Source organism: Bactrocera dorsalis, chromosome 6 (genome assembly GCF_023373825.1).
Source record: "Bactrocera dorsalis isolate Fly_Bdor chromosome 6, ASM2337382v1, whole genome shotgun sequence".
Taxonomy (NCBI): Eukaryota; Metazoa; Arthropoda; class Insecta; order Diptera; family Tephritidae; genus Bactrocera; species Bactrocera dorsalis.
The window spans coordinates 36,885,091-36,898,301 of record NC_064308.1 but is presented as its reverse complement, the minus strand read 5'-3'; the positions used below and the strand labels follow the sequence as shown (position 1 = coordinate 36,898,301).

General features: G+C 35.5%; 2 protein-coding genes across 19 annotated transcripts in view; one reads left to right on the top strand and one right to left on the bottom strand.

The window, feature by feature from the left end:
* Positions 1 to 13,211, bottom strand: part of LOC105226621 (plasma membrane calcium-transporting ATPase 3) — a 529,385-nt gene that overhangs the window by 274,526 nt on the left and 241,648 nt on the right. For 5 of the 18 annotated variants that reach the window (XM_049460166.1, XM_049460164.1, XM_049460167.1 and 2 more), the window contains one exon: positions 5,429 to 7,002. The exons of 11 other annotated variants lie outside the window; for them this stretch is intronic. In XM_049460166.1, the coding sequence (XP_049316123.1) occupies positions 6,781 to 7,002 (222 nt within the window). In that variant the 3' untranslated portion in view covers positions 5,429 to 6,780. Of the gene's footprint in view, positions 1 to 880; positions 2,493 to 5,428; positions 7,003 to 13,211 lie in introns of those variants that run through there. 2 more of the 18 variants (XR_007423222.1, XM_049460172.1) reach the window with 2 other exon arrangements.
* Positions 1 to 13,211, top strand: part of LOC125779365 (uncharacterized) — a 168,122-nt gene that overhangs the window by 65,455 nt on the left and 89,456 nt on the right. The gene's annotated exons all lie outside the window — the stretch shown is intronic.

The window sequence follows — 13,211 nt, the reverse complement described above, 5'->3', positions numbered from 1 at the left end:
TTTTGTGGTTTCGGCGGTTATTTTGTTCCACTCCTCCATAAGAACCTGCTTCAGTTGTGGCTTGCTTCGAATTTCGTGTTTTCGCACATTTCTTTCTAAAATTTCCCATATGTGCTCTATGGGAATGAGGTCTGGGCTTTGTGGAGGGGTTTTCAGCATATGCGGGTGTTATAGAGAAGCCACATTTTCACATTGTGGGCTGTGTGCTTCGGATCATTATCTTGTTGGAAGTAGTAGTCGTCAGCTAAACCCAATTTTGAAGCACTTTCCTGTAGATAGTGTTTTAATATTTCCAAATAAACGTACTGGTTCATTGTTTTTTCAATAAATACGAGATCACCCACTCCAGACGACCCCACACCATGACACTCCCACCTCCATGTTTAACGGTCTTCATTGTATTTTTTGGATTCAAAGCTTCTCCTTCTCTACGCCACACGTTTAAACGACCATCGGATCCAAATATGTTATATTTGGATTCGTCAGAGAATATAACCTTGTTCCAGAACTCTTGTGGCTTATTTATATGGGTTTTTGCAAACTCTATGCGCTTTGCTCTGTTTACCTTGTTTATAAGTGGTTTATTTCTTGGGACACAAGACTTCAGTCCCTGTTCAGCTAAGCATCTTCTAACAGTATCGGGCGAAACTTTAACGTTTTGGTATTTCTCTAGCTCTGCTACAATTTGTGGGGTGAATGGATTTTTTTCAATGGTACGCTTTATAAGTCGCTTATCTTTCTCGCTAAATTTGGGTGGCCGGCCACTTACAGGTATATTTTCGATCCGGTTCTCCTTTTTTTGCGCTGGATGACTTTTCTAACCGTAAAGCGACTATGAGACTTAGCTGCTTACGCGACATACTTTCAATTTTTTTCGAAAATATTTAGGTTACAACACAAAAATTTCAATAAATTTATATTTACGCGTGTTAACTGCGATGGTCCTTTCACACTCCAACTAAACTTTGTTTCTTTGGTGTGTTCGATGAACCGTTATTCAAAGAAAACAACAAGTGTGCCCTTAGTTTTGCGTTGCCATATAATTGGTTATTTTGAGTACACATAGATATTTTTAGGAATTTATTTAAAAGTCCACATTTTTTTACATAGGTATTAAGAACAACATTGAAATGAATAGTAAACATTACTATTGTGATTACATTGTAGAGAAAACTACTATAAAATTAGTAAAATATGAAAATACCCCTAGTGTGTCCTTAGATTTGCGGCTTACTGTATATTCATTCAATTGGACAAAGAAGGTATATTTGACACAACGGTCGGTAAATTCAGCCTCCATGATGAAATATCCCCAAATGGATTGAGGCTGATCGATTTCGGGGGACCCGAAATATAGTACTTATAACACTTCTCCACTTCTCCAGTTTTTTAAATGGCAGTAAAGAATATCGCCAGTAGAAGGCTTATCCGATTCCCAAATCGATGACGATGGAGCAGACGTTCCTTTGCCCGACCATGAAGAAGTTCGAACAACAATTACCCGCCTGAAGAACAAAAAAGTGGTGGGCGCCAATGGACTTCCGGCCGAAATGTGCGGCCGGTTCTATCGATCGTATAAAACCCCACCTCAACAAACTGATTAGACCTATCAGTGTGGCTTTAGGTCTGAAAAATCAGCAACTGACCTGATATTCACAATACGTAAAATCCTGGAAAAGACCCGTGAAAAGAAGTTCGACACGAACCACCTCTTCGTCTATTTGAAATCTTCTTTTGACACCATGAAAAGGAGCTGCCTCTATGCCGCGATGTCTGAATTTAGTATCCCCGCAAAATTAATACGGCTGTGTAAATTAAGCAATTCCAAATGCTCCGACAGAATCGGGATGCACCTCTCTGAACTGTTCGAGACGAAACGAGGTTTCAGACAAGGCGGTTCTTTATCGTGCGACTTCTTCAATCTGCTACTGTAGAAAATAATCCGAACTGCAGAACTAAATAGTGAAGGTACCATCTTCGATAAATGTGTTCAGCTGCTGGCGTACACCGATGACATCGATATCAACAACCGCCCGTTAGTTCGGTTTTCTCTATAATGGATAAAGAAGGGAATCAAATGGGTCTGGTTGTACGAGAGCATCAAACAAGCAGTCGTCGTACTCGCGACGTGACTCCTACTTCACTGTTGACAGTCATAACTTGCTCTTGCAAACAAGTGCCTCTTCGGTCTAAGTAGGCAATTGAGAAGTAAGTCCTCTCTCGACGAACAAACATCAAACTCTCTAAGTCGTTCATTATTCCTGTTCTGCAATATGGTGCGGAGGCATGGACGATGACAACATTTGATAAGTCGACGTTACGAGTTTTCGAGAAAAAGGTTTTGCGGAAGATTTATGGTCCTTTGCGCATTGACAACCGCGAGTATCGTATTCGATGGAACGATGAGCTGTACGAGTTATACGACGACATTGACATAGTTCAGTGAATTAAAAGACAGCAGGTATCCAGGCTAGGTCATGTCGTCCGTATGGCTGAAAATTCGAAAGATTTCTTTTATCACTACATAGTATAAAATAAAGTCGTTTTTTCTGTTTCTATGAGCTTATTTATGTTTAGATCTTTAAAACTACGCACCGGTTTTTTAATAGATAGAATGATTGAAGAGGAAGGTTTATATGTGCCTCAAACCACGTCAGGTGGTCCACGAAAATTTCGTAAAATAACCGATTTCGAAAATTAACAGTCATTAGTAATGATACATACCTTGTGATATAAATACTTCGTCAAAATTCTTTTTTTGTTAGAGGTATTTGAAGTTGAAATTTAAAGCACGATAAAAATGTGAAATTATTTTCTCATAAACTACTTGAGATGAATCCATGAAATTTTGTAAGTCAAAGAAAAATGTTCGTGCTACATTATATACATAAAGCATTGTTCACTTAAAATCTGTACGCACTCTAGGGACCGCTGCTCCGTTATTTTAAAAATTCTCTGAGTAAAATCAGTTGATCTGAGTACATAGTTAAAATACAGTTATGTATAGGAATTTTCAATGCCCTTGCTTATCAGTTGGCTTTTAAATGTGAAATGGAGTACGCTAATCGAAAATTAATAGTGAACGAATTTATAGCAAATCCGACATGGTCAGGTTCAAAAATTGGAAAAAAATTAAAATTGTCCAAAACAACAGTTTGTAGTGTAATTAAACGGTACAAAAATACTTTGAGCATAGAAAGAGCTAAAAAAATGTGTGTAAAAAGAGGAGCACGGGATTTGGAATTAGTAAGGAAGTTACTAACCTCAATTAAAAAAAATCCCGGGCTATCTGACAGTGATCGCGCCCAAAAATTCGGGACAAGTATAAGTACCGCCCGGCGAATACGTTTAAATGCTGGGCTAAATACATACCGTGAAATAAGTACCCAAACAGATCTGACAAACAGAATATTTTGGCAAAAAAACGCGTACGACTTCTGTACAATCAGATTTTGACGAAGTTCAAAGGCTGTCTTGTTATGGATGACGAAACTTATGTCAAACTCGATTGCAATCAATTTCCTGGACAAAAGTTTTATGTTGCAAACAAGCGTGGGAATGTGGAAGCAAAATATAAATATAAAAAAATTGATAAATACGGTCAAAAAGTTATGATTTGGCAAGCAATATGCTCCTGTGGCCTTAAAAGTCGTACTTTCGTAACGTCGACCACAATGACATCGGATATTTATATAAAAAAGTGTCTTGAGAAAAGATTACTGCCGTTTATTCGACATCACAGAACTTCTGTAAAATTTTGGCCAGATTTGGCGAGCATACATTATTCTTCCACTGCCATGAAGTGGTATCAAAATAACAAGGTGCAAGTATTACCAAAAATCTTTAATCCGCCTAATTGTCCACAGCTTCGCCCAATAAAAAAATATTGGGCGATAGTAAAAAACAATTTGAGGAGAAGTGGTCGGGTAATAAAAAAATATGACTCAATGTTGCCTTTATGGAATAAACATGCAGCTAAAGTAACAAGAAAAACTGTTCGAAAGTTAATGTCCTCTATTAAAAAACATGCTCGCAACTTCCTACATAACAAAGTTGAATAATTATATCTTGTATTAAAATTAAAAGCTTAATAAATTCTCTTCTTTAACGTATTAAAATTTTTAGTTTCCGTTGTTTATCTTTTTAGTTATAATAATATTTTTGCGTACAGATTTTAAGTGAACAATGCTTTATGTATATATGTATTTTTTCACGATCCATTTGTTTAAATAATAATATTTTACATAATTTTTTATTAAACAATTGAACATTTTCACGATTTCTTCACGCTAAAAAAAATTTAAAACTACATATGGGACACAACGCGGAAAATATTCGATAATTTTATTAGATTATTAACTTGCGAGGCACCCACTTTGCACAGAGCTTTCGCCTCTTTAGGGCGTCATTGTCCTCTGTGCTCATTTCGCCTCTTTCCAACTTAGTACATAAATCCTTTTTCAACGGTGGATTTCCCTGGTTGAGAGCCCAAATTCAATAGTATTTTCCCCCCAAAAAGCAATGCCTAACCGAAAATAGCATTGATAGTTGCATCGCTAAGACATTGCGGCTATTTTGCTAGATGGTGAGCAAACGACGCACAGATGTTAAAATAAACAAAACGCAATATCTATCATAAAAAATAGCGAAATTGCAGTGTTGATAAAAAGTTCAATTATAATTTGAGATGAAACATTGCACGGAACAATGCAAGATTTAAACGGCAACGATAAAGTTTTCGGGGGTGCTGCCGACAGCCCGGTTATTCTTTGATGACATTAACTAATATTTTAAGCAATCGTTTGTATGATATTGAGTCACTCCAATTGATCATAAATATGTGCAAACATTTGCAAACTGATCTTCCCTCAGAAGTACATAATACAATTTCTAGATTTTGGGAATGGTAGAATAAAACTGCAACCAAATACGCAGTGTAATATACTGCCTTAAAATTTCTGTATTCCTATTCACGAAAAAAATAAATCAAGTGAGAGTATATTCCTGAAAGTAAAAAATTAATTGTTTGGATCATAACTGGCGCAGTAATCGGGCGCGCACAAAAATGTATAAGTTCACGAAATTAATTTTCTGTCCCATCAGTTATTGCCAGGCTATCAGATGTATATATTTTAAATCATTCGCTACTATTGTTAATGAAAATGAATACGTAAATTAGCTATGTACATAAATAAACCCGGAATTACACCACGTAATCTTCGATTGAAAATTGTTTAACTACTATTATTCTGCGTATTTTTAATACACCACTATTATGAAACGATACATGCTTGGTAATCAAAAGAATCAGGAAATATTATTGTAGCAACCATTTTGACTGAAAAATTAAATGAAGAAATGGTCCTCTTGCCTCTTGCTAAACAAACTTGAACATAAAATTAATGAAGTAAAAAATCTAATCAATAAATTAATATCAATCAAATAAATACAATTTTATTGTACGAGTATTGAATAATTTTTAATAAATGTACACCTTAGCCATAGCAAAATGTGAACAGTATCTCTAGATTTATAATACTCGTAAAGATAAATTCTTAGTCATAACATCAAATTATTTCACGTTATTTCTTCTTAAAAACCAAACTATGAAAAAACTCTTTATATATGTTTTCGAAGTTGAATTACTTTGAGTTCCATGACAGCATTTTTCAACTTACAAGCCAACTAACTTTATTCGTTTGTGAGGTACTGAAAATGAGAACAAACTTTTCCATGCACTGTTCATTTTTTTATTTTTCATAAAATAACGTTTAGACTTAGGAGTAAATTATTGTTTAGTGGCAGCTGAACGAAATTCTATGTAAAATTGTTATGTACTAACAAGTGAGTCCAAAATTAAATAATAATGCATAATAAATATACACAATACGTATACATTTTACTATAATTCGTAAGTTTATTAAGAGTTTTTGCATATTTGCAATATGTTTCAAAATTATGTATAGAAAGGACTACCGATTTCGAAATTATAAGTTATTTATTCTCGATATCATTACAAAAAAGCTGCAAAGAATAACTTAAATGCTTCAATTTTGGTTAAGTCATCGAATAAGGATAGTACAAAGATTTTAATTTTTTTTTTACATTACTATGCGCACTAAGTTCTTCATATTATGTCATGGCTGTTACAGTTATTATTTAATTATTATAGTTCTTATATTATGTTCTGGTTAAAATTTGTGTATTTATTTATGATTGTTTAAGTTTAATTTATTTAAACTAAGTATTTTATTACATTTTATGCAATTTATATAATTTGTAATATATTTATTATATGTATATGTGTCATTTATATCATATATTGGTATAACTCATATTATCGAGTTTAGCATGATTAATTTGTCATGCCTTTATTTTGTTTAATTATCATTTTAATTAGTTAATTTTACTTTATTACATTACATCATTTTTTGCTTGATTGTTAAGGTCAAATATTCGTGAATGAAGTTTCAAATGAGAATTTAAATACAATTTTCTTAACATTTAGCTGATATATTCATAATGGCCACTTACACTCTTTTTATATATTTTTGTCTTTGAAACAAATTTTCCGACCACAAACTAAAATTTTGCTAACTCAATTGAATTTATGCTCTGCTTATATATATATGTATGTATATTACTTTATAATTTATATTCCACTTGCCATGCTGTTCGGTATTATTATTAGGTCTTTGCTCCTTTTGCTGTTGTTGTTTGTGTGATTTCTGCTTTTTTCATTTACACCGTAATCAGTATGAGTTTTGGCTTGTTGCTCGCTTAAACTGCTGTCTCTGTGTGGCTGTGCGATGATAGTCGCTCTACATCGATTTCTGGTATAGTCAATTCATCAGGTATATTATCGGCATATTCGATGGATGAAGTCTCTGATAGGCGTTTGCTCAAAGAAGACTGTTTGCGTAACACTTCAGCTAAGGAAGTGTTGGTGTGTTCACCATAACGGCCATCAAGTCCTTGACGAAATGCATTGACCACGCGAATCTATTTTTTCCAGATATATATAGAAAATGAAAGTACAAAAACAGAAATTTCGAAAGATGGAGAAAAATAATAGGAAGTAGGATTGGTGGTGATGTTTACAGTCGGCCGTATTGTTGATTGGTTGCATAAGGTGATGAACCGTTGGTAAATAGCGTCAAATGTATTGGAACGAAGACACATATCACTCGCACCGTGCATTGGAGTGAGCATATGTATGGACGTGGTTGTGAATGGGAGCATGATCGCGGATGTAACACAATCATATTTGTCCCAACATTGAAATTGTTGGTATATTCAAAAGCGAGTGGGGAGAGAAAAAGATAAGATACAAGTAGAAATTGTATGTGTTGAATAGTAATAAATATTTATTGTTGTTAGAAGTAGCTACTCAGAATATTGTATAAAAACAAAAGAAAGAAATGCAAAAAAAAACCCAAATAATTACACATTCAAAGCGTGACGAAAGCGGTTAATAATGCAAAAAAATACTTAAGAGATATGTTGTAAAATTTATTTATATACTTTGTTTAACATTTTAATAATAATCAATCAAAAAATATACAAATAAAAAAAGAAGAGAATGCAAACCTTTTTTATTATTCGTACCATCAGTATATAAAAGGCGTATTAGTAATTAATTATACTATCGCAACATGTTGCACAAAGTATAATCGCTGTGTACAGCTAAATGTGTTTATAACACATAAAACTAATCGATACAAATGTAGGACATATACATACATACATATGTTTTGTAAAGATTACAGACTAAAGTTGTCAGGCAGTTTGTACGTACAAGTGATATGTTATGTAAAAATTAAGAAGCGATGAATCGGTCAATGTATACTTTGCCACCCTTGGGAAGTAGGTATTTCAAATGGGCGAAATTCCACCAATTCTCTGCACATAAAATGCCGTAATACAAGTATGGAGGCCATAGCTGATTTGCAACTTTTTAAGCAGTGGGAATGGTCCCGCCTCTTATATCAGCTCATATACAATAAAAATTGTAGAAATCAGATGATAAAGACGAAAATCTGACATATGCCGGTTATACATACATATATATATATTTATACATAAAAAACAAATAATACTGCAATAACTCACTATTAAAAACGTCAGAAACCTTTAATTTTCTCGCCTTGAAATGGATGTAAAACTTAGAAATGCAGCTACACCTATTTCTCATATATCACAATTTAAATTTCACCTTATTATTTCACTTTAGAGCACAGAAAGACTGTACACCGTATATGAAATCTGTCAGCGAGTTACCCCAGCTTCCATATAATAATTGTCGTTAATCTCGCAGACTTTGTATCGAATATGTCGGGCAATGTATGAGTTCCGACAAATTTGATATGAAACTTCATCTCGAATATATAGTACTTGAGAAATATGCTATCAGTCCAGATCTTCCTTAGCCCCAACACAATATAGTGATTTGCGACCTTCCTCTCACTTTCCGTTTATATTGGTTAAAATCTGTGATATTTGAATGAATTTAAGTGGATATGTTTTCTTAAAACTAATATGGTGTAGACATTGGTCTACACTTAATATAATGATTTCCGTTTCACTGGTAGATTTTTTTTCTCATATACCCAAAATACAAAACTTAGCTCTTTGGCTGAGCTAATATCATATAAGCATGTATGTATGATATCTTATATAAGCTAAGTAGGTTGATTTTAATGTAAATATTTCAGATAAGAATCAAAGAGTAATTAAACTAAGCGATAATACGATCTATACGCCTAACCTAACCCAAATATTATAACTCACGGTTTTGAATGAATGAATGTTGAATTATTACGAAAATTTTTATACTAATGCAACCAGTTGCTACAGAGTATAATAGTTTTGTTCACCTAACGGTTGTACGAATCGAGATAGATATAGGATATAAATGATCCGGATGACGAGAAAAGTTGAAATCTGGGTGACTGTCTGTCTGTCCGTCCGTTCGTGCAACCTGTAACTTGAGTAAAAATTGAGATACCTCGAGGAAACAGGGTACATGGATTCATTACACAAAATAAGTTTCAAGCTCGTAGATGGGCGTCATCAAACCACTGCCACGCCCAGAAATCGCCATTAACCAAAAACAAATAAAGTGCCATGGCTAAGCACTTAATTAAGATATAAAATTGTAATTTGGATCGCAGTAGCAAGGGGCACATGTCTGTAAAAAGTTTTGAAAAAGTGGACGTAACCACGCCCTCTAATATGTTTAATCTACGAAACTCCTAAACCAGTAAAGCTAAAACAACCAAATTTTTCTGAGTATAAATCTTATAAAAACAGTGTGAAAATGGATGAAATCGGAGGATAACTCCGCTCACTCACCATATAACGGTACTGTTCAAAACTACTAAAAGCGCAATAAATCCATAACTAATTACGCCAGAGATATTAAATTTTACCTCCGAAATGGTATGAGAAGACTTTATGAGAACTGGTGTGAAAATTGAACAATGGGCGACGCACTGCCCACTTTTTTGTGAAATCCCATATCTCAAGACCAACCGATTTCGACTAAATTTACTATGTATACAACAACAACGCCTACTTCTTATATAACAGAATTTAAAATTCCATTTGAATCTTTAACTTCCCAATACACAAATTAAGAAGTCATTAATATAACGGAACAAAATTTTACAATAGTAATTGCCTTAAAGTAGGGCACCTTTTGACCAAAAATTGTCTAAAACTAACTAAAACTGTTCCAGACCATAGGTACCAAATATGTGGACCCCAGTTTCTATAGATGACTTTTGACCGAAATTATCGGTCAATGTGTGAGATATACAGTCTGTCAAGTAAGAGCGTGGTCGACTTTACCGACAGTTAATGAAAGATTTCGCTCTAATTCAGGTTAAAGGTTCAGTTGTCGTTGATCTTTTGAAAGAGAATCAAGTTAAACGCCATGAGGGCTAAGTACGAGTCACGCAACGAAGCTATGTTCCTTTACATCCACCCGAAAGGTCCCAAAATGTCGCAATCAGCGGCTGCTAAATGTATGAGAAAGTCGAAGACATTTGTACAGAAGTGGATACAGCGATATATAGTGGCTAAAAATGTCGATGATTTACCAGAACGTGGTTCGATAGGAAAAGTGAACAAAAAATATGAAAAAAGAATAGTAAATCTGTTTTCGCGGAATCCTGCCTTGCCGCAGGGTTAAGGCAAGGACAAGCAAAATTAATGGCAAAAGGTTTAAGTATATCCTACGAAACTATCCGAACGCTTCTTCATACTCATGATCTGAAATGGCGCAACACAATGAAGAAGCCTCTGTTAACTGACAAACTTGTGACAAAGCGACTCGCTTGGGCGCATGAATGTCATGAAAATGTCATTTTTGATGATGAATGTTCTATGTGGGCACGTTCTGATATCACGCGAGCCTGGTCAACTTCCACCAATAGGATTGTTCAGCGGACCGTAAAACATGGAATAAAGGTGCATCTTTGGGTCTGCTTCTCAAAGCAGGGATTCGGCACTTTGTACCTATTTACTGACAACCTAACTTAATCACCGCAGCCAGCTCTGTACTCAGTGGAAAACTCAATCTGGCATCGTTACATTGGATTGGTCGTCGCAGTCGCGCGATGCAAACCCTATTGAAAATGTGTGAGCACATTTTAAACAGAAGTTTCGTGGAAGACGCACATACACTTTGAAGCAGTTGTCTTATGAAATTCGTCGGATCTGGAGACCCTTGTCACTAGAATACGCCGTCAAATTAGTAGAAAGCATGCCTCGGAGATGCCAGGCAATTATCGAAGTCGGTGGTGACTGGGCATATTATTGACCAAATTGCATCATTGTTTGTAATGTGTACAATGTACATATATACAATATAAATATGAAACTTCCATAATATTTTTTTTTTATAAATTAACTCGACCACGCTCTTACTTGACAGACTGTATAATTGAATTTCCCAAAGCCTCATATACCTAATACAAAGATTTTCGAACTTCTAGGTGACTTTTTGCTGGATATATCAACGAATATTTAAGTTATCTCCATGAAATTGGGAGAGCAGTGTATCTGTATGCCAAAAATGGATAAATTTGGGCGAAAACTTCACCTAGCTTCCTTATAACCATAACCAGAATTTTCGAACATCTGGCTGATTTTGTTCCATATGAGTGGTGATTGTAGGGGAGTTACTTTATAATAATAGTTAATGGATAGTATCGGGTCGATACTAACCCAACTCCTATACACTATATATAATGACTTCCATTTTTCTAACAAATCGTATGCCGAAATGTCGGCCAGTGTATGAGTTATATAGAGTATATGTATATTTAAAACTTCCTATATTCCGATCCTCTGGTTGACGTTTTACATCTAAAAGTATTTCCCTAGCTTTAATTCTTGCAACTTGCAAGAGTATTAAATACACCCAATTTCGATTCTTGGAAATCCTAAAATGATCAGTTAACAGTTACAATAAAAACAATAACGGTGATAAGTTGTCAAGCACATTCAACAATTATTTCAAAGTTCAAACAGTAAACGGTTAACAAAAACAAATTTAAGATGGACACATGCGTCATTCTCAGCGAACATATACATACATATGTACAGTATGTACATCACATTTTTTCGTGCACATGGCATTAGCCGTTGGAGCCGTTCTAAATACTTTCACATAATGCAATATGTACATACATATATACATATGTACATGGAAATCAAAAATATTATAAAATCAATATTATGTACATATACAGGCAAAGCATAAGCAAATTGTGTATGTGCAGGTATGTATGTATATCTGTCATCAAATATATATATATAACAACACCTACCAAAGTATAGATATACACACATACTATATTTAAACTTAAGTACAACCACTCACACACGCGATATAAAAATATTTCTTAAATGTTCAGCCGGCCGCATGCATGTGCTCTATATTATTATTTTGGACACGTTTCGACAATTATAGGCACTGTGCTTCGATCTCATTTCGTAAATTTTCGGTATAATATCTGGAAAACCGCTCGGTAGATTATTTTAACCGCCATTTTTTTATAAACAATTGCTTCTTGGGTTTTCCCGAAAAGCTGGAAAATTTATTCCTAAGGCCGCCATTTTGTTAATTTATAAAAATCATTCACCGGATTATCTAATTTATTATTATCTAGGAGGATAGCCGAAAGATTTTCTAGGATAATAATAAAGATACACATGGAGGATGGAGTCATGTGTAGAAGTTCACGCAAGTGAGGAAAGTTCTCTGATCGCCATTCACTTGGGAGTGGCCAGAAACGATTCTTTTACATATGACTCAAGCAGCTCACGACTTCCGGTCTTTGACCAAGTATCCTCCGGGTAGCCTAAGAACATCCGTTTGAAGGCGATGTAAAAAACACCCCCAATGAAAAACAACAAAACAGCCTCGGATGAGAGACCCCCCTTTTGATGACGACCATGGCAAACGAAATAAGGACTATGATTTGAGGGCATGCACCTGGAATGTCCGGTCCCTTAATTGGGAAGGTGCCGCTGCCCAGCTGATAGATGTCCTCGTAAAGATGGACGGGACAAGGACAGAAACGAGTAGGTCCTTGTGACATTTACTACAGTGGCCATATAAAGGAGCGCAAGTTTGGTGTTGGATTCGTGGTGGGAGAGAGACTCCGTCGCCGAGTACTATCATTCACTCCGGAGAATGAACGTCTAGCCACAATCCGCATCAAAGCGAGGTTCTTCAACATATCGACGATGTGACCAAAGATGCTTTTTATGAGTGCTTGGAGCGCACATCGTGCTTGGCGACTTCAACGCCAGGGTGGGCAAAGAAGGTATCTTTGGCACTACGGTCGGTAAATTCAGCCTCCACGAGGAAACATCCCCAAATGGGTTGAGGCTGATCGACTTCAACATCAAGCTACCTGGCTGTCTCCGGATCGAAAAACCATCAACCAGATCGATCATGTTGTGATAGACGGAAGACACGTCTCCAGTGTTTTAGATGTGCGTGCGCTCCGGCCATGAAGAAGTTCGAATAGCAGTTGCTCGCCTGAAGAACAACAAAGCGGCAGGGGCCGACGGATTGCCGGCCGAGCTATTCAAACACGGCGGCGAAGAACTGATAAGGAGCATGCATCAGCTTCTTTGCAAAATATGGTCGGATGAAAGCATGCCCAACGATTGGAATTTAAGTGTGCTATGCC